A 19,675-nucleotide genomic window follows, 5' to 3' on the forward strand; every position below is an offset into this window, starting at 1 on the left:
CGTCCCCACCCCCGCGGCCCTCCCCGCGCCGCCGCAGCGCCGCCCCCTGGCCTGGGGGTGGCCGTCCGGGGAGGGTGGAGGGCTCGGCTACAGCGCTTGGCCTGGGCTACAGCCGCGGAAGAGCACGGCCGGATGGGCGCAGAGAAGGGGAGGGGGTTAAGGGAGAGCGGAGGCAACCGAAACTGCCTGGAGGAATTTACCAGCGTCCAACTTGAAGGTCTCATAATTTAATCAAGTTCCCTTTAACGCTGCCTTCTAAATCGGACCTGGCTTCGCAGAGAGCGAGGGCTGGGTGGCAACGATGCCTTGCTGACCGCAGTCCGCACCTGCCAGGGTGGCGGTCCTGCATTTGTGCTCGACTGCTCCGCGGGGAGTTGCGGGCGGGCGCACAGAACCGAGGTGCCACGATGCGGGGATCACAGGGCAGACGTGGGGCCATGCTTCCCAGAGAACACGTGTTTGAATCGGCCAGTGAGTCACTGTTTGCCTTTACGGTGCTAAATTTGTAACAACCAATTCAATTTTCATTGAGAACTGGCATTAGCCCTCAATTGACCTTTCCCTGGGTTTTAAGATTCCTAATTTTAAAGCACGGCAACAGAGGGTTTAGTATTATAAAGCTGCCGACAAATCTTTGATCATTTTGCTTTAAAAATTCTCTTCCCTCCTGCAGGCATTCTTTTTTTATTGCAGAGCAAAGTTTGGGTAATCCTTCAGGCTAAAGGTCAGTCTGTTTAAAGCATGACAGGGCATCAGAACGAACTCCCTGGCCACACAATAGACTTCCTGAGCATTTGACCTGTGACCTCAACGTGCACTGCAGAGAAATGACTAATTAAGCTACTGAAAGAGAATGAATTACCCACAGCTCCATCTCAAGCATATACTTGGACAGTATCCAGTCTGCACCTTAGAAAAGAGAACTGCAGTACAGCCCTGACCAGTCAGGACTCCTCTCCCAAACCATCGCCTCTCTAAGCTTCCAGTCACAGCAGGTGACAGGGCAGCTGCCCTACCAGACCATAACCCAAGAGAAGCACACTGGAGACACTGGGAGGTTACACACCTGCTCTCCCTGGGTGGGGTAAGCTGTCTTTGTGTGACCTCTGTGCTCCAGGGCCCGGGGTTAGCCAGTGGGGACATTTGGTGACTACAGTATTCCGTCCTGCAGGGAAAAGAAAAAAGAAAAAAAAAAAAAAGGCAGCTCTTCTATTTCTTCATTCATCAACCAACCAAGAACACTTCTATGTGCCTGGAATAATGCTGGGGGCCCCCAGAAGATTAAGTGTAGTAGGGCAACAACAACTGGATTAAGGCAAGTGGAAAGAGGGTGGGGAGGCTGGCCTCGCCACCTGTAACGAGGGGCCCTGGGTCAGGGTGGAAATGCAGGGTAGGGGGTCGGGAGGTTCAGCAAAAGGCAGCAGAGATGGGACCGGGCAAGCCTCAGGAGCCATACTTAAAGCTTTTCACGGGGGACACACAAGGGAAGGACGGAAGTGTTTTAGCACTATGTGGCCAGATGAAGACACACAAGGAAATTTTAGAGACCAGCTGGAGAACAGTCTCAACAGTTCAGGTTAGAGACAAGGGACTGAACTAAGGCACCGGCACTGGAAATGGAAGGGGCATTGGATTCTAGAAATAAGAGATGAGGGAAGGAAATCTAGAATGGCTCTGTCTCTGGCTTCCAGTTGGTGAGACTGCCCCTTAAAGCCAGGAGTGATATCTGAGGTGCCAGCCTGTGCAGTGGGGTCTCAGCACCTGAAACCATACCTGGCACGCAGAAGATGCACGTACTGAGGACGGAGGTGGTCTGTGGGCCTGGAGCTCAGAAGACACGCTCATGAAGAAAACTGAAGCCAGGGGAAGTGCAGGGAGAGGAGAGCTGCATCCCTAGGGACACCACACTTACCAGACCAGTAGAGGCGGCACGGCCTGAGAGGCACAGGAGCCAGGTGGAGCACAGCCTTCGGGTGCTCACATGTCAGCAGAGAAGCCAAAGTGAGCAAACACCCTAGTGGGCAACGAGCAGGGACCAGCGCCAAAGCTGTAGACAGTAAGGCTGGGGCTTCCAGAGCTGGGCTCTGACCCTTCACAATGCCATTCACAGAGACAATGGCACTTGGGCTGTTCAAAGCCTCCAGCACTGAGGTATGTTATGGACAGAGAAGTGATTTAAGGGACTTGACCTTCTCAGTGTTCCTTCCCTAACCATCACAAAGCAGGAAGAGACGGGTTTTCATGGCCTGTGCTCCTAGCCTTCCCACAGCAAGACATAAATTTCACTGTGGACTCCATATGGAATGTCCATGTGATCTCAGCCTCCCATCCCAACTCTGAAAAATGCTTCTTGCCTCATCTGTATGTCACAGGGTTGTTAGCATAATGTAGTCAGAAATGTCAAAGCACAGCAGTGTGACCCTGAGCAGTTCCCACATGCAGCCACCCTGGTTCCTTCCTGGCAAAATGAGGGTTGGGTTAAAAAACTCTCTCCTGGATGTGATATTAGTTTAGAATAGAATCCTTTCTGCCTGGTAAAAAGCGGCACTTCATACTAGAGAAGAATCTGGGGAAAAATATAAAGAATCGCCCAATCCTGGACAATTCCTATGTGCAGGCACATACTGCCATTCAGCTCTCAACACCATGTGAGGTGGCACGACTCCTTTCCCTACAGCCCAACGCTCCATGCCCAGCACCATACAATACAGATGGCTGTGCTCCTCTCCCATGCAAGGTGCAAGATCTTGCATTACCTTTCAAGGCCACTGGAAGACTGAAAACTCTTCTGTAAATCTTCTCAACAAATACTTTTAAATTCAAAAGGCATTTCTTAGAAGTAATTTTCAATCACGAGGGCAACAAGAGTTCTGCTATAGTGAAGCTGTTACAATGACCACTGTCTATTTCAGTAAGATGCTTCAGTTCAAGAGTGTACGTTTTCAAATGTAAGACGCAGTCAGGCTCAGATTCAAGTCTGGGTTATCCGTGATAGTTCCTTCTAACTCTTAATTTAGCTACAATTTTAACCTAGAAAGCAAAGCCTAAAAATAGCTTTTTGTATATGCCACTCACTGCCAGAAAACATTACCTTTCTTGGGAAAATGTAGAAAATACTACAGCTGTTGTTTCAGACCAAGCCAGACAGGAGATACTCTTAACGTTTGTTTTTTTTTTTTAAACCTGTAGACCAACCAAAGAAAGGGGTAGGTGAGTAAGCAGAAATGCAAGAAGGCCAAAGCACAAACACCTGCATTTGTGAACATCATGTCTTTCCCTGTGCACTCCTGCCAAGTCCACGGCTTAAACTATGTCAACTGTAACAACTAACAGCAAAGATTCCAGGGCACCATGAGTACTCTTCTAAAGGGACACACACCCTCTGTTTACAAACTAGAGATATAAACCTTTATTTCACAACTTTGTCATAATTCACTTTCTAGTAAGACATGTGCTGAGGACAGTTTAAAATACTGGGAAAGCTAGATGCTGGGTGTCTTCCAGGCAGGAGCAAAGATGTGGTCACTCCAGGGCCAACGTATTCCTGGGGCTCTCCAGGCAGCATGGGCCACATGCACCAGGATCATCCAACCCCAGTTTTACTTGGAGCCACCTCCTTTTTTGGGGCCGTTAGTCCTCATTTCATGCCAGATTTTCACTAGAGGCTCTCTGTTCTTCCAAATGAGTTCATGACCATAAGTAATATACCATCTGGAGAAAAGAAAAACAAACCAGGTTCAACATTCAAACAGTAGGACATACAAATGTTAAGTATAATGACGACATCAAGTTGACATATAAAACTGAATGCCACTGTCATTTACTATCTTGCTTATTAAAATAGCTGATGAATTTATTTGATGGAGATCAATGATTTACCTTTAATATGGAATATGTAAAAGGTCGATGTGGGATGGGACTGTGTGTGACACACACTACCTTTGATTCACCACTGCAATGAAGCCTCACCTCCTTTCAGAAAAAGCAATTGGTTCAGGGGCTAACAGCTTTTAAGTGGTTGATCAAGGACTCACCTGAAGGTCACACAGATTCTAAGCCTGGACTCTTTTTTCTACATGAAGTGTATGAAATGTCAGAATTAGAGTTCACTAATGATGGCTTTAATAGTTTAAATGCTTCTCATCATCTTCCATCTGGCTACACAAAGGGTCATCTGCTAATCCAAATTCTGCCCACCCTTTAAAATATAGCTCCAATCCCCATTCTGCTGTTAAAAAACTGCCTACACAGCAGCCAGAAGCAATGAGCTAAGGCACCAACAGGTTTAGTAATGTAACTTGCCCAGGCTGCACAACTAGGAATCAACAGAACTAAGACGAGAACCTAAATCTGCCTCTGAAAGCTATACCCAGACCACCGCTGGGGAGTCTAGGGAGCACCTGCTGTAAGTTCAAGCACACACAGTTCAGTGTCCAATGAAAAGGGCCTGACTTTAAATGCCCATGGGCCTAGGTACTACAAGACCAGGAGCTCTACCTGAGAGGGAAGCACAGGCTGCAAGGCTAACTCAGGGGCATCTACCTCCTCTTCTCCTGGGCTAGGGGAAGGCTGAGGGGGCCTCCTGGAGGAGGTGGGGTTGATGTGGAATGGCTGTTATTGAAAGCTACTATGACTGAAGCCTTTATTTCTGCCCGGTTTTGCCCAAACAGATTTCATGTTCCCTGAGGCAGAGACCAGACTGTGTTGTTCTTTGCATCTCCCCAAATGACTAAAAAAAATGCTCTATTTAAATGGCTTAGATTAGTATCAGAATAGCAGTTTAATGTTTTGATTTTTTTTTAATGTTCTGAGTATGTTTACCATACAGTACTTGAATCTTAATATTCACTAAACTTAGTTAAAATACGAACATGAAAATAGTCACCATTAAAATTTTGAAAAACAAAAAAAAAGACATGTAACAGGAATGTTACAAAATTCTTTCAGACTTAGTCAAATTCTGTGTGGAACTTAGAACAACAGAAAAAGGATTACCTAAGATTCAAATGCAATCGTAAAACTCTTGCAAGAAATGAATCATTTGTCAGGAACGCTCCATTAATAAAATGTCTTCCCAAATCTCTGTAACCCACTTATTTCAAGCAGAGAGTTAAATACTTTAATGTTACAGGTAAACTATTCCAATCATACTTAGAAATTCAAATAGGTCATTTGGCTAAATTAAAATGAGGAAAACACTTTAAAATGACTAATTTCTAAGTTTTTGGGTTTTTTTCCCCTGTTTTGCAGCAGCCTCACAGCCTAGTGTTCACTCTGAAACTCCACTCTTCAAGGACCAGCTGTGTGACCTCCAACAGTTCCTTTCTTCAAAGCAGTTTCCCTTCTATAAAATGGAATACCTCACAGGACTTAAGAGTATTAAGTCAGGCCTTAGGTTTCGGCTCACAGCAAATAGCCAATGGATGTTGGCTCTTATTATTATAAAAGTACGAGGTGAAGACCTTAATACCTGGTGAGGGACACAGAGTCAAGGAAACATGCAGGATGAAACTAATGGAATCTTTACCATTATTAAGGATTTCTAAATCTTTTGCTTTATAAGTCTAATTAAAGATGTTAGAAAAGATGAATTTTGGATAGGACTGAGATCTAGTAAATGAAAGGAGTTGAAATTAGAAACAGCAAAGAGAAAGGATTCCTTTGCCTTTCAGATCATGGACTTTAAAATACATTTGATCCAATTATTTTCAGAACGGAAAAGGTCATCTAATTATAGTTCAGAAGAATAAAAACCTGCTGGGGAGAAGATCCTTTAAGTATACATGGGAGGATCCAGAGAGATAAATTTAGAGTTCATAAAACAGAACTCTTTTTCGTAAGTCTTTATGTTTCTCATACTGTAATACCAGGTCAGTTTCTACTATTTATAATGTGTTGCTGTTAAAGCTAGAACTCACATATGCTATTCTTTAATCATCACTGAAAATTATAAATGGCATAATGGCATTTAGTTCCACCGCCTACTGGGCAAAACTGCTCCACTTAGAATAGATTTTTCTTTCTTTTTCTTTTTTTTTTTTTTTTTTAAATCAAAAAACTTCAGTTTTCTATTGTCATGAAAGAAAATAAAAATCGAGTAAGGGCAAAAGGCAACATTTATGCAGGAAAAGACAGTCTATCAGGGGAGCCACCATATCAGAATAGACAATTACTCTCATGGTCAGATGGGCCCCAGGAGTTCTGAGCAATTTCTGCGACAGTCACTCCAGCACTACTATGTTTTAGGCAAAAGTCTGTGGTCTGAAGCAGAAATGGAAGATCTTGTGAACACAGTGTTACTGTACTCAATCTGGTGTGACGGGGGTGGGAAGGGCTTTGGATCTGGGTTTAAATCTTTGCTCTGCTCCCAGCTGTTTGACCACGGGAAGATCACTTCCGGCCTGTGTCCCATCAGTAAAATGGAAGGAATAACAGTGGAATGTAAACCACTAGCTCAGAGCCTGCCATGAAGAAGGTGCCCAGTAAGTGGTCAACACTGGCTTATGATCCCCAGGCTCTACTAACTCAGACAGCACACACCTACACACTTGCCACAGGCAGAGTGTCCATTATCTGTCTGCCCAGCACCGACGACAGGCAGGTGTGAGTGGTGGCAGGAGAGAGGAGGCCTGAGAGCAGGGAAAGAAGAGGACAGCACACACCAGGGGCTGGGAAACGGTCTCCAAGCAGGGCTAGGCATCCTGACCACTCATGAGGAATCCTGACCGCTCACCTCAATCCTAAACTGAGGTTAAGGGCAGAGTAAAGGCATAGCCTCTCTACCAACAACTAAGGCTGGGGCAGGACCGATCCTCTCTCCTCCCACCTCACATGGTGAAAGTGGGCAAGGCCAAAGCAAACCACGTTGAAGTTTTCTCACCCTCCTAACTCTACCTGCTCCTGCTTCCCTCACACAGTTAACTGCCTTGCTCTACCTTCCTAAGGTGGGGGGATGGAGAGCACCTAAGAAGGCAGTGTAGCGATCAGTTATATTCAAACTTACATTCCAAAGAGAGCTCCCCCAAGATGTGCTGCATGATCAAAAAATTTCCATCCCAGGATCATTCCTGCTGTATCCATGGCAATAATGGCTTTTAGGGCCTGAAAGTCAGCAAAAGAGAACAGAACTGGTACAACTTTGATTCCTCCAGCATTGACATTTCTAATTTAAGGGCAAGAATTCAATGAATGTAAAAATATCACCACTGTCCCCAGCACTTCAATTCATAAAAATACTCACATTCCCTGCTGTGAATGTGAACATTGGAAGGAAGATAATGGCGAGCCTCCCTTCTGGGATCTTTGTGCACACAGCAGCAAGGACGGTCATGATAGCGCCTGACTGCAAATGAACACACGTGAAAAGGTCAAACTCTCAATGTGCAACCGTTTAGTGACTACAATCTGAAGTAGCAATACTTTTTCCAGAAAGTTTATAAGCCACACATTTCTAGGTTAGCACAAAGCTTAAAAGTTTGTTACTAAGGTACAAAGTATCAGGCAAAAGGGCTCCAGTCCATTACACAGTTAACCTGGAAAGAACAAGGTGTGTAGCAAACAGCATGTGAGTGCTTAATGAACTTCAGGGACAATGTTAAGCATGATTATGCATCATTTAATAACTATAAAAGAAATTCTCAAATTCCCACAAAGCAAAGCCATTTCAACCAGTGTGTGGATGAATTTGCCCAAAGAAACCCAGACGTGTGGAATTTCTTCCAAGTAGAATGCTTTCTGTTTACAAATAAATAAATAAATAAATAAATAAATAAATAAATAAAATAAATAAATTCACATGAAATTTCCATCCTACTTCACAATAAAACTAAGCATTTTCTTTAAAACCTTTGAGCAAATGTTCTGTTCCAGGAAAGCATGCCGTGTTTGTCCCATGGCTCTGCATGACCCACCCCCCACAGCATCCTTCCAGGGACACACATGCACCTGCCTGAGAAGCGCTTCCTCCAACAGCCTCAGATGAGGCGATAAAAACCTAAATGTCAGGGTGACTGGCTGGCCAGCTGGTAAAGCGTGCAACTCTTGATCTTGGGGTTATGACTTCAAGTCCCACGTGGGGCCTAGAACTTATTTACAAAAAAAAAAATCTAGGGGTGACTGGATGACTGTCAATTAAGTGTCTGACTCTTGATTTCAGCTCAGGTCATGATCTCATGGTTTGTGGGTTCGAGCCCCATGTTGGGCTCTGCGCTGGCAGTGCAGAGCCTGCTTGGAATTATCTCTCTCCTTCTCTCCCAAAATAAACAAACATGTCTACATTGTCACAACCTTACAATCAATCATCCATTTATTATAACTGAAATTATAATGATAATTTAAGTTTTATTTATTTTGAGAGGGACAGTGAGAGAAGGGCAGAGAGAGAGAGAGAGAAAGAGAGAGGGAGAGAGAGAGAAAGAGAGAGAGAGAGAGAGAATATGAGAATCCCAAGCAGGCTCCACACTATCAGCGCGGAACTTGACGCAGGGATCGAACTCACAAACCGTGAGATCATGACCTGAGCCAAAATCAAGAGCGGGACGCTTAACCAACTGAGCCACCCGGGTGCTCCTGGCTATATTTTTTATTTTAATCATGTGTTTTTCCAGGTTGCTACATAATCTTCATAATTTAAATGTATAATGGCTATGAAATATCTTGATAAATAATGCTAATTTAAACTCAATGTTAGACATGATCCCACTTCCTCTAAATGGTAGAATACTTGAAAAATTAGATCATAATCCCTAGTTAATATTAAGTCTCACAATAATCATTCATCGAAATACTTGAGGCCTACTTTGCACCAGGCACTATGTAAATGTTGGGGGTACAGAAAGGAACAAAACCCACATCCCTTCCTTAATGGAGCTTACAGAGAAGTAACAACAAAACATGATCAGCTATGATGATGAAGCAGGGCATGCTCTGGCAACACATGGAAGGGAGAGCTGACAGAAGCTCAGGGTTCGTAATGACATCAAGTTTTGCATGGAAGGGTCACCAGGCGCTGGCGAAGTAAATGGGGAAGAGATGGGAAGAGTGTTTCAAGCAGAAAACCAAGTTGAACCAAGCCTGTGGGTGGCTGGAGACCAGTGGGAAAGCAAAGGGAGGCTGGTGCTTTAACTATATTTGTCTTCAGCCAAAATTCTCGGTTCTTAGTCACTTATTAAAAATAATAAAACTGGGGTACCTGGGTAGCTCAGTCAGTTGAGCACCGACTTCGGCTCAGGTCATGATACCATGGTTCATGGGTTCAAGCCCCGCATCGGGCTCTATGCTGACAGCTCAGAGCCTGGAGCCTGCTTCGGATTCTATGTCTCCCTCTCTCTCTGCCCATCCCCCACCCCCTCTCTCCCTCTCTCTCTCTCTCTCAAAAATAAAATAAAAACATTAAGAACAAAAACAAACAAACAAAAAACTCCAGGGCACCTGGCTGGCTCAGTTGGTGAGGCATGTAACTCTTGATCTCAGGGCTGTAAATGCAAGCCCCAAACTGAGTGTACAGATTAAAAATAAAATTTTTAGGGGCACTTGGGTGGCTCAGTCAGTTCAGCGTCTAACTCCTGATTTTGGCTCAGGTCATGATCTCATGGTTCGTGGGTTCAAGCCCCATGTAGGGCTCTGCAATGACAATGGGGAGCTTGCCTGGGTTGTCTCTCACTCTCTCTGCCCCTCACCACCTATCCCCCCTGCCCCCCAAATAAATAAAATAAAATAAAATCTTAAAAAAAAATAGTAATAATATAACACTTCCATGAGGGCTATTCTACAAAACATCTTCCCACTATTCTTCAAAAGTTTCAAGGTCATGAAAGACAAAGACCGAGAAAGCACCACAGACTGGAGGATACTGAAAAGACATGATAATTAAATGCAATGCGGTATCCTAGAACAAAACAAAGAACATCATGGAAAAACAGGAAATCCAAATACAGTCGACGGTTTAAGTCCCATACCGGGGCGCCTGGGTGGCTCAGTCGGTTGAACATCCAACTCTTCATTTCTGCTCAGGTCATGAACCCAGGGTTGTGGGAGAGCCCCATGTTGGGCTCCACACTAGGCATGGAGCCTGCTTAAGATTCTTTCTCTCCCTCTGCCGTTCTTCCCCTGCTGATTCACTCTTTCTCTAAAATAAAAATTTTTAAAAAAGGGCTATGCCAATGTTAATTTCCTAGGTTTGATAAGTTATGGCTATAGAAGACGTCAGGGAAAACAAATGAGATGTACTATACCGCCAACCATCACAGCATTGTTACATTCACCATTGTAACAACCATCACAGCAAAAACGGAGTCAAGCTACAATAATCAATGGATGCTATTTCAGGGGGGTGAGAGGGGTCGATGAAGAAGAGATCACAACACTTACATAAATCACAAAGTATCCCCTCACACATTACACATTAACTGTAAAAGGTAAAGGAAAATAGCAACTTTATAGTAGAGAAGCTGAATAACAACCAGTCAACAAATGGACATTATTGCCTCCAACTGTAGTACCTGAGGACATAACACCACTCATGTAGCATTCCAACCAAAAACACACACTCAGAATCTCATCATGAAGAAACAGACAAACCCAACCGATGACCATTCTATAAAATAACTGGCCTGTACTGTCCAAAATTGTTAATTCCATGAAAAATTTTAGAAAGGCTGACCAAAGGCAACAAAAGCAAAAACAAGTAGGACTACATCAAAGTCTAAAGCTTCTGCACAGCAAAGGAAACCATCAACACAATAAAAAGACAACTTACCAAATGGGAGAAAATATTTGCAAATCCTATCTAATAAGGGATTAATTTCTGATATATATAAAGAACTCATATAACTCAAGAACAAAAAAACCACAGTCCATTTTAAAATGGGCAGAAGAATCTGCACCTTTTTCCAAAGACATCCAGATGGCCAACAGACACATGAAAAGATGCTCAACGTCACTAATCATCAGGGAAATGAAAATCAAAACCACAATGAGATTATTACCTCACCCCTGTTAGAATGACTATTATCAAAAGGAAAATAACAAGTATTGGTAGGGATGTGGAGAAAAGGAAACCCTTGTGCGCTGTTGATGGGAATGTAAACTGGTGTAGTCACTAGGGAAAACATTATGAAGGTTCCTCAAAAAATTAAAAAGAGCGTCATCATGATCCATCAATTCCACTTCTGGGTACTTATCCCTCCAAAGACACTAACCGAAAAAGGTAAATAAACCCCCATGTTCATTGCAGTTATTTGCAATAGTCAAAATATGGAAACAACCTAAGTGTCCAACAATGGATGAGCAGATAAAGAAAATGTGGTATGTACACACACAGAGGAATATTATTCAGCCACAAAAATATAAGGAAGTCTTGCCATTTGTGACAAGATGGATAGACCTTGAGGGCATTATGCTAACTGAAATGAGTCAGGGAAAGACAAATACTGTATGATTTCACTTATGTACAGAATCTTTAAAAAAAAAAAAAAAAAAAGCCAGCCCATGTATGGAAAGAACAGACTGGTGGTTGCCAGAGTTGGGGGTGGAGAGACCAAAATGGGTTAAAAGGGTCAAAAGGTACAAACTTCCCATTTTAAAATAGATAAGCCAGAGATGTAATGTACAGCATGGTGACCACAGTTCATACTGTGTTGCATATGTGAAAGCTAAGAGAATAAATCTTAAAAGTTCTTATCACAAGGAAAAAAAATTCTATTAACTATACACAGCGACAGTCTTATTGTTAACTATGTTAACTAGATTACCTCTGGTGACCATTTTGCAATATATACAAATAGCGAATCACTAGGTTGTACACCTGAAACTAATACAATGTTATGGCAATTATACCTCAATTAACAAAAATGGCTAAGGAAGGAAATGTTCCAGCTTTTAGGAGACCAGAGGAACATAACCTCTATATGTAATACATGATCTTAGAGGGGGAAAAGTAACTACAAAGGACATTACTGGGACAACTGACAAAACTGGAATATGTTAATAAGTTAAAGTATTATATCAATATTAAATTTCTTGAACTTGATAACTGGAAAGAGTAAAATATTCGTATTCTCAGAAATATACACTTAAGTATTTTAGGGGTAAAAGGACATCATATATGCAACCTACTTGCAAACAGTTCAGAAAAAAAAAGCGTGAATAGAGAAAACAGTAAGTGAAATGTGACAAAACGTTAAAAACTGGTGAATGTGGTTCAAGAGCATTTTGCTGCACTTTCAAAGTGACACAAAGACCTAGTGTGAAAGCTACAATAAAAACTTCTAAAGAAGCCATAGGAAGAAACTCTTTGCGACCTTAAGTTAGGCAAAGATTTCCGTTATGAGACCAAAAAGGATGATCTGTGAGAAAAAAATTTAAAAATCAAACTTCATATAAATTAAAAACTTACAGTCTTCAAATGACACTGTTGAGAAAAGGCAAAATATAGGCTAAAAGAAAATATCTGCATCTCAAAAATCTGATAAAGGACTTGTATCCAGACTATGTAAAGGAAAATAATTAAAATCTTTTTTTAACTGGGCAAAATATTTGAACACTTCAGAGAAGATATATGAATAGCAAGTAAGCACATGAAAAGATGAGTCAGGAAACAAAAATTAAAACTACACAGGTATCAGTACATACTGATTACAAACTAAAAAGACTGACCATTCCAAGTGTTGGTGAGGATGTGGAGAAACTGAAAATCTCGCATGCTGCTGATGGGAAAGTAAATTCTATAATCACTCTGGAAAATTGCTGGGAAATTCCTTAAAAGTTAAATACTTATTTACCATTACGATCTGTCCAATCCAAGACACATGAAAGCACACAAACAGTTATACACAAACGTTCACAACAGCTTTTTTTGGTAACAGTTAAAACTAGAAACCCAAATGTCCACCAGGTGAATGGATATACATATTCTGGCATATCCAAATAATGGAACATTATTCGCTCATACAAAAGAACAGACTGATATACACAACTTCATGGATGAATTTCAAAATAACTAGAGTAATGGAAGCCAGAACAGTAACAAAAAGGAGCATATGCTGCATGATTCCATTAATACTAAACTCTAGAAAATAAGTACAAATGAAATTATCATAACAAAGTAGAGAAGCTGTTGCCCAGGAAGGGGTTAGAAGCAGGAAGAAGGGACTACAGAGGAGCACCAGGAAATTTTCAGGGATGATGACTGTATTCATTATCTTGATCCACACGTCCAAGCTTTCCAAATTATAAACTTTATCTTTTAAATGTTTATTTTTTTCAGAGAGAGAGAGTGTGTGCAGCGAGGGGGAAGGACAGAGGATCCGAAGAGGGCTCTGTGCTGACAGGAGAGAGCCCAATGTGGGACTCAAACTCAGAAACGGCAAGATCATAACCTGAAGGCAGACGCTCAACCCACTGCATCACCCAGGCGTCCTGAAATGGTAAACTTTAAACATGTGCAGTTTTTTCCATGTCAGTTATACCTCAGTAAACCCTAGTGATTTTGTTTTTTAAAAGACTTAGAAGTCCTTTGTACTGAAAATTTTCTGTAAGATTTGAATTATTGCTGGGGCTCCTGGGTATCTCAGTCGGTTAGGCATCCGACTCTTGTTTTCAGCTCAAGTCATGATCTCACTGTTCATGAGTTCAAGTCTCGTATTGGGCTCTGTGCTGACAGCACATAGCCTGCTTTGGATCCTCTCTCTCTCCCTCTCTCTCTGCCTCATGTTTGCTCTCAAAATAAATAAACTTTAAATAAATACATAAATAAATAATTTCTAAGGAGGATGTTAAAAAAGACATCTAAGAGAAGAATGATTTTTATAAAAGGTGTCCTGTAACTGATTACCCCTATAAATAAAAGGAAAGGTTCCTACATTTTTGTATTAAAAATGCTATTTCTGAAAAAATAGCATCTCTTTTTTAAATTTTTTTTTTATTTTTTTTTTCTTCAACGTTTTATTTATTTTTGGGACAGAGAGAGACAGAGCATGAATGGGGGAGGGGCAGAGAGAGAGGGAGACACAGAATCGGAAACAGGCTCCAGGCTCCGAGCCATCAGCCCAGAGCCTGACGCAGGGCTCGAACTCACGGACCGCGAGATCGTGACCTGGCTGAAGTCGGACGCTTAACCGACTGCGCCACCCAGGCGCCCCTAAATTTTTTAATATTTATTTGGTGGGGGAAGGCAGAGTGGGGGAGAGAGAGAATCCCAAGCAGGCTCCACACTGTCAGTGCACAGCCCGACAAGAGGCTTGATCCTACAACTGCAAGACCATGACCTGAGCAGAAACCAACAGTCAGACCTCAACTGACCAAGCCACCTAGCATCTACCTAGCTAGGCGCCCCTAGCATCTACCACTCTTAACCACCATTTGTACAAAGGGTTGACTCAAAACACAGGATTATGTGACATTTTAGTAATTACTAATACTTTAAAGTGTTAGGAGTCCCAGGGATCCCAGATATCCCAAATCCCTAATACACAGTTGCCAACTGACCCAAACAGGGAAACCTGCTCAGGCTGCATTCCCAGGAATGGGCTGGGATAACTTCAGGATGGAAAGACAGTATGAGTATCCCTTGGGAGGAAAACCAAAGATCTCAGTGAAGGTAAGTAGACAAAAAAAACCAAAAAACCCTAGTGCTCTATATGTTAACCTGGATTTAAATAACTAAATAAAAATATTTAAATATTAAAAAAAAAAACCCTAGTCCTTGGGCTGAAAAAGTGCTAAGACCAACAAGGAAACAATAACCTCAACTGCATAGTAAAGGCAGGTGGTGGTGGTACCTGCAATTATGCAGTGGGGGTTAGGAGTCAGAATTCTTATTTTTTTTAATTTTTAAGTAATCTCTGCACCCAATGTGGGGCTCAAACTCACAACCCTGAGATCAAGAGTCACATGCTTCACCAACTGAGCCAGCCAGACACTCCCAGCATTCTATTTTCTATATTTAAGATCAACTCTCTGCTACTGCATATTGGACCAAATTGGCTTCTGTACAAGTCTAACTGTAACACACAAGGTTCTTCCAAAATCCTGACTTCCCTTAACAGGGAGATTACTGGTTGTATGGAAACACACATATGCACATATACAGCCTCCATAACTTGTTCACCTTTCCCTGGTTCCCTACTCCAGGTCCTAAACGGGTTCACAGCAAATTTTCAGGATATCAGAACCACATCAGAAGATTGCAGGTTTGTTTCCTCACAAACTTGCTGGGTCATGGTACAACATTTTATACTGGCCATATTTATATTTATTCTGAAAGATCTGTTCTGCCTAGAACATCAATATCTGCCCCCCAAAACTATCAGCACATGCTATATTAATATTAAGCACAGTAGATGTCAATGTCACTAAGAATTGTAAAGTTGGAGTGAACAGTAGCTCATCACCTTCCAGGTTTTATTGCATACAAACAACGCTAGTATCCTAGGTTTATTTTTAAACAAACTAAAAATGTCAATTCAATGAGGGGCGCCTGGGTGGCTCAGTCGGTTAAGCGGTCGACTTCGGCTCAGGTCATGATCTCGCGGTTTATGAGTTCGAGCCCGCGTCGGGTTCTGTGCTGACAGCTCAGAGCCTGGAGCCTACTTCAGATTCTGTGTCTCCCTCTCTCTGACCCTCCCCCGTTCATGCTCTGTCTCTGTCTCAAAAATAAATAAACGTTAAAAAAAAAAAATTTTTTTTTTAATGTCAATTCAACGAAACTCCAAACAAATCAAGCTGAAACCTTATTTTCTGAGAGGGAAAAAACCCAATAAAATTACACTTTCCCTCAAATGAAGCCAACAGAGTTTGACTGCTTGATGTGAAAGAAGAACATTAAAATTCTGTTAGGTGCCTCTACATTATTTCTCCATAGATGATTATGCTCTCCATCTAAAATGCTCATTACAGATATTTTAGTATGAAAGAAAATTCTCATTACTGTGCATTTCTATGTAAAGCCAGTTTCTCTAACTATATCTTATTGTTCTTATACATTATTTTAAAGATAGAAGGCAGTTCCATTGTCCTAGAATTTTCTCAAAGTGACCTTTACCTACACAAATGTAAACATTTATGTATCTGAATAAATCCCAACTTCCTTTTTTGACAAATGTTTGGGCCTACCTCCATGCACAGATTCATTCATTCATTCATTCATTCATTCATTCATTCTCTTTCTTTTCCTTTCCTTCCTTCCTTCAAGTTTATTTATTTTGACAGAGAGAGTGCAGGAGAGGCAGAAAGAGGGAGAGAGAGAATCCCCGACAGGCTTCCACACTGGCAGCACAGAGCCCAATGCAGGGCTCGAACTCACAAATCCAAGATCATGACCTCAGCCAAAGGTGAACACTTAACTGATGAAGCCACCCAGGTGCCCCTCTCTTTCTTTCTAGTTTTTATTTTGAGAGAGAGAGAATATCCACTCTCAGAATGGAGCCTGACACAGTTACTCAACCCCATGACCCTGGGATCATAACCCCCGCCGAAATCAAGAGTCAGATGCTCAACCAACTGAGCTACCCAAGTGCCCCTATTTTTTTTTTTTTTTAACCTTTTCTAGTCAGGGGCATTTAAAAATACAGTGAAGAGGGACCCTTTCTCCTCAGAAAAATTTCACATTCATGTATGTTTTAGGTACAATCTCAGGGAGTTATTAACCCCAACTCACACAGACTCTAGACACCTGCCTCCTTGGTTAGAGATGAAGATCTTTTTTTCTCCACCAACAATTTATGTACACTGGTTATGTACTTGCAATCAACATATGCCTACAATTTTTTTACTTATTTCATAAGTAAATAATTTTCATAAATAATTTCCTATATCTATATAATCTTCAGATCATATCGTTTACATGTATGATTTCTTTTTGCACCATAAATTTTAAATGAATTTACTCTAAGGGGTTTTGTGCTTCCATAAGTACAGCCAAAAACCTTGGCACTACATGTAAAACAAACATAAGACAACTCTGAAAGGCTGAGAAAGAAAAGGAGAGTGGCTAAGGAACCCTGGGATCCAAGGAATGACACAGTGGTGAGTCCCCTGGGTTTTCTTTTGGCCTCATACAGCTCAGACTTGGCTCTGGAGAAGCTCATGACCTGGAAATCCCAATGAACTCAGACATAATAGGTCTATTCCCATCCCCCAAAATGCTCTCTCTAGCCAAAGGACCAAGAAAGGGTAGCCTAGCAAGACAGTCAGCTTTTAGATAATAACCACTCTACTCCAGCCAAACAACAGAAAAGCTTGCAGCCCAATCCCCATCAACAAAGGCTGAGTGGAGAGCCTAGACTTCTACCCTTGCAGATGGCAACGAGGCATCATGATACCGCTGACGGGGTAGTGTCAGTGGAGGTCATGTGGGCAGCAGTAACAAGGCACCCTGTTCCTCCTAGCCAGGAAAGGTCTACATAGGAGACTGAACTTCCAGAACTCGAAGTCCTGCCTCCTAGTAACCAGAGTCCTTGTACCCTAGCTATCAAATGAGGCTGAGTAAAGAACCTGGACTTTCACCTCACCAGACAGTAATGGTCAAACTTCCCCTCGTCAAAGCAGTGGCAGGGGCAGCCTCATGAACAGATTTAAATAAGATTCAAGGTCTCATAATATCCAAAATGTCCACGTCTCATTTAAAAATCACTCAACATACCAAGAACCAGAAAAACCTCAACCTGAATAAGACAACAGAAACAAGATGACACAGCGATATTAAAACTGTCTGACACGTATTTTAAAGCAGCAATCAGGGGCGCCTGGGTGGCGCAGTCGGTTAAGCGTCCGACTTCAGCCAGGTCACGATCTCGCGGTCCGGGAGTTCGAGCCCCGCGTCAGGCTCTGGGCTGATGGCTCGGAGCCTGGAGCCTGTTTCCGATTCTGTGTCTCCCTCTCTCTCTGCCCCTCCCCCGTTCATGCTCTGTCTCTCTCTGTCCCAAAAATAAATAAACGTTGAAAAAATAAATAAATAAAATTAAAAAAATAATAAAAATAAAAAAAATAAAGCAGCAATCATAAAAATGCTTTAATAAGTAGTTACAAGCATGCTTGAAACGAGTGAAAAAATAGCACAGAAACAGAAAGGCCCAAACAGAAGATACCAAGAACAATGTAAAATTTAGAACTGAAAAATACAATAACCTAAATAAAAACAATAGGGCCCAAACAGAATGGAAAGGACAAAGAAAATAATCAGTGAACTTGAAACAGAGTAGCAATTACCCAATCTGGACTACAAAAAGACAGACTTAAAAAAAATTAACTGAATTTCAGAGACCCTAGAGATTATATTAACATCATGTTCATCATAGTTCCAAAGAAAAGAAGGGTGAGGCTGAAAAAGCATTCAAAGAAATAACAGGTGAAAATTTCCCCAAAGACATAAACCTCTAGTTTCAAGAAGCTGAGCAAACCCCAAACAAGATCAACATAAAGAGATCCATGACAACAGGGTCAAACTTCTGAAAACTAAAGACAAAGCAAAAAATCTTCAGAGAGATCAACACCACCTTACCTACAGGGGAAAAGCTATATATATTTTTTAATGTTTGTTTATTCTTGTGAGAGAGAGAAGGGAGGTGGGGGGTAGAATGAGCAGGAGAGACAGAATCCCAAGCAGGCTCCACGCTCTGAGCTGTCAGCAGAGAGTCTGATGGGGGCAGTGAGATCATGATCTGAAGTCCAGCTATTTGAACAACAAAGGATTTCTCTTCAAAGACTATGGAGGCCAAAAAGAAGTGGCACAACATTTTTCAAGTGCCAAAAGAAAAGTCAGCCTGGAATCTTTTTTATCCAGTGAAAATATCCTTCAGAAATGAAGGGGAAAATCAAGACATTCTCCAAGAAAAACTTAAAGAGAATTTGTCATACCTAAAAGAATGGCTAAAGAAAATTCTCTAAATAAAAAGGAAATGATAGAAGGAAGAATCTTGAAACATCAAGAAAGAAGAACAATGGAGAAGAAGAAAAATTATGCATACAGACAACAGACTTTTCCTCCCTTGGAATTTTCTAAATGATGTTTAATGGTTGAAGCACAAATGATAATAACAGTAGCCAATATTCTAAATGCGCGCAGTGGAAATATTTAAGACAATTATATATTATAATTTGGGGAGGACACAAGGATGAAAAGGGAGGTAAGTTTCACTTCAAACTGGTAAAATGACACTCCCACCAGCAGACTGTGATAACTGAAGTACAGATATTGGAAAAGCCACTAAGAAAGTTATACAAGAGACATACTCCAAACACGATAAATAAAAAAGGAATTCCAAATGAATCCATTCTAGTGACCATTTTATTTTACTTGCAATGCTGTAAGAAGAGACTAAAGATACTTTCCTGACTTAGAGAATTCAGTTTAAGAACAGGTTAAATCAGTGATACTTAAATCAATGAAGTTACAGTAAGCAAGTTATTGTATGTTAAGCAAGCTTCAATTTGGCCTGTGATCTACGTCAAGCAAAAAACACATCTCTAACGTTTTAACAAATGCTGTTTCCTACCGCAAACATTTCATTGATCTTTGCCATCTCAAAATTAAGGGTTGCATTTCACAGAAAATAATTTTTTTAAAAGCAGGTTAAAGCTTCCTACCAATAACTAAGAAACAATTTTTTTTTATTTATTTTATTTAATTAATTTATTTTTTTTTTATAAACATAGGGGCACAGGTGTCCCTTTGTTGTTG

The 19,675-nt window shown here is 41.4% G+C and overlaps 1 protein-coding gene across 2 annotated transcripts in view; it reads right to left on the minus strand.

Moving 5' to 3' along the window:
- Positions 1-3,385: 3,385 nt before the first annotated feature.
- The window catches only part of PARL (presenilin associated rhomboid like), a 51,100-nt gene continuing 34,810 nt past the window's right edge, over positions 3,386-19,675 (minus strand). The window contains exons 8-10 of one of the 2 annotated variants that reach the window (XM_040480901.1): positions 7,241-7,342; positions 7,004-7,101; positions 3,386-3,711 (exon numbers count right to left, since the gene is read on the minus strand). In XM_040480901.1, coding sequence (XP_040336835.1) covers positions 3,600-3,711; positions 7,004-7,101; positions 7,241-7,342 — 312 coding nt within the window. In that variant the 3' untranslated portion in view covers positions 3,386-3,599. The remainder of the gene's footprint in view (positions 3,712-7,003; positions 7,102-7,240; positions 7,343-19,675) is intronic. The other variant, XM_040480902.1, reaches the window with a different exon arrangement.

The sequence above is a fragment of the Herpailurus yagouaroundi genome, unplaced genomic scaffold, assembly GCF_014898765.1.
Source record: "Herpailurus yagouaroundi ecotype Mexico unplaced genomic scaffold, PumYag 159, whole genome shotgun sequence".
In the NCBI taxonomy this organism is placed as follows: Eukaryota; Metazoa; Chordata; class Mammalia; order Carnivora; family Felidae; genus Herpailurus; species Herpailurus yagouaroundi.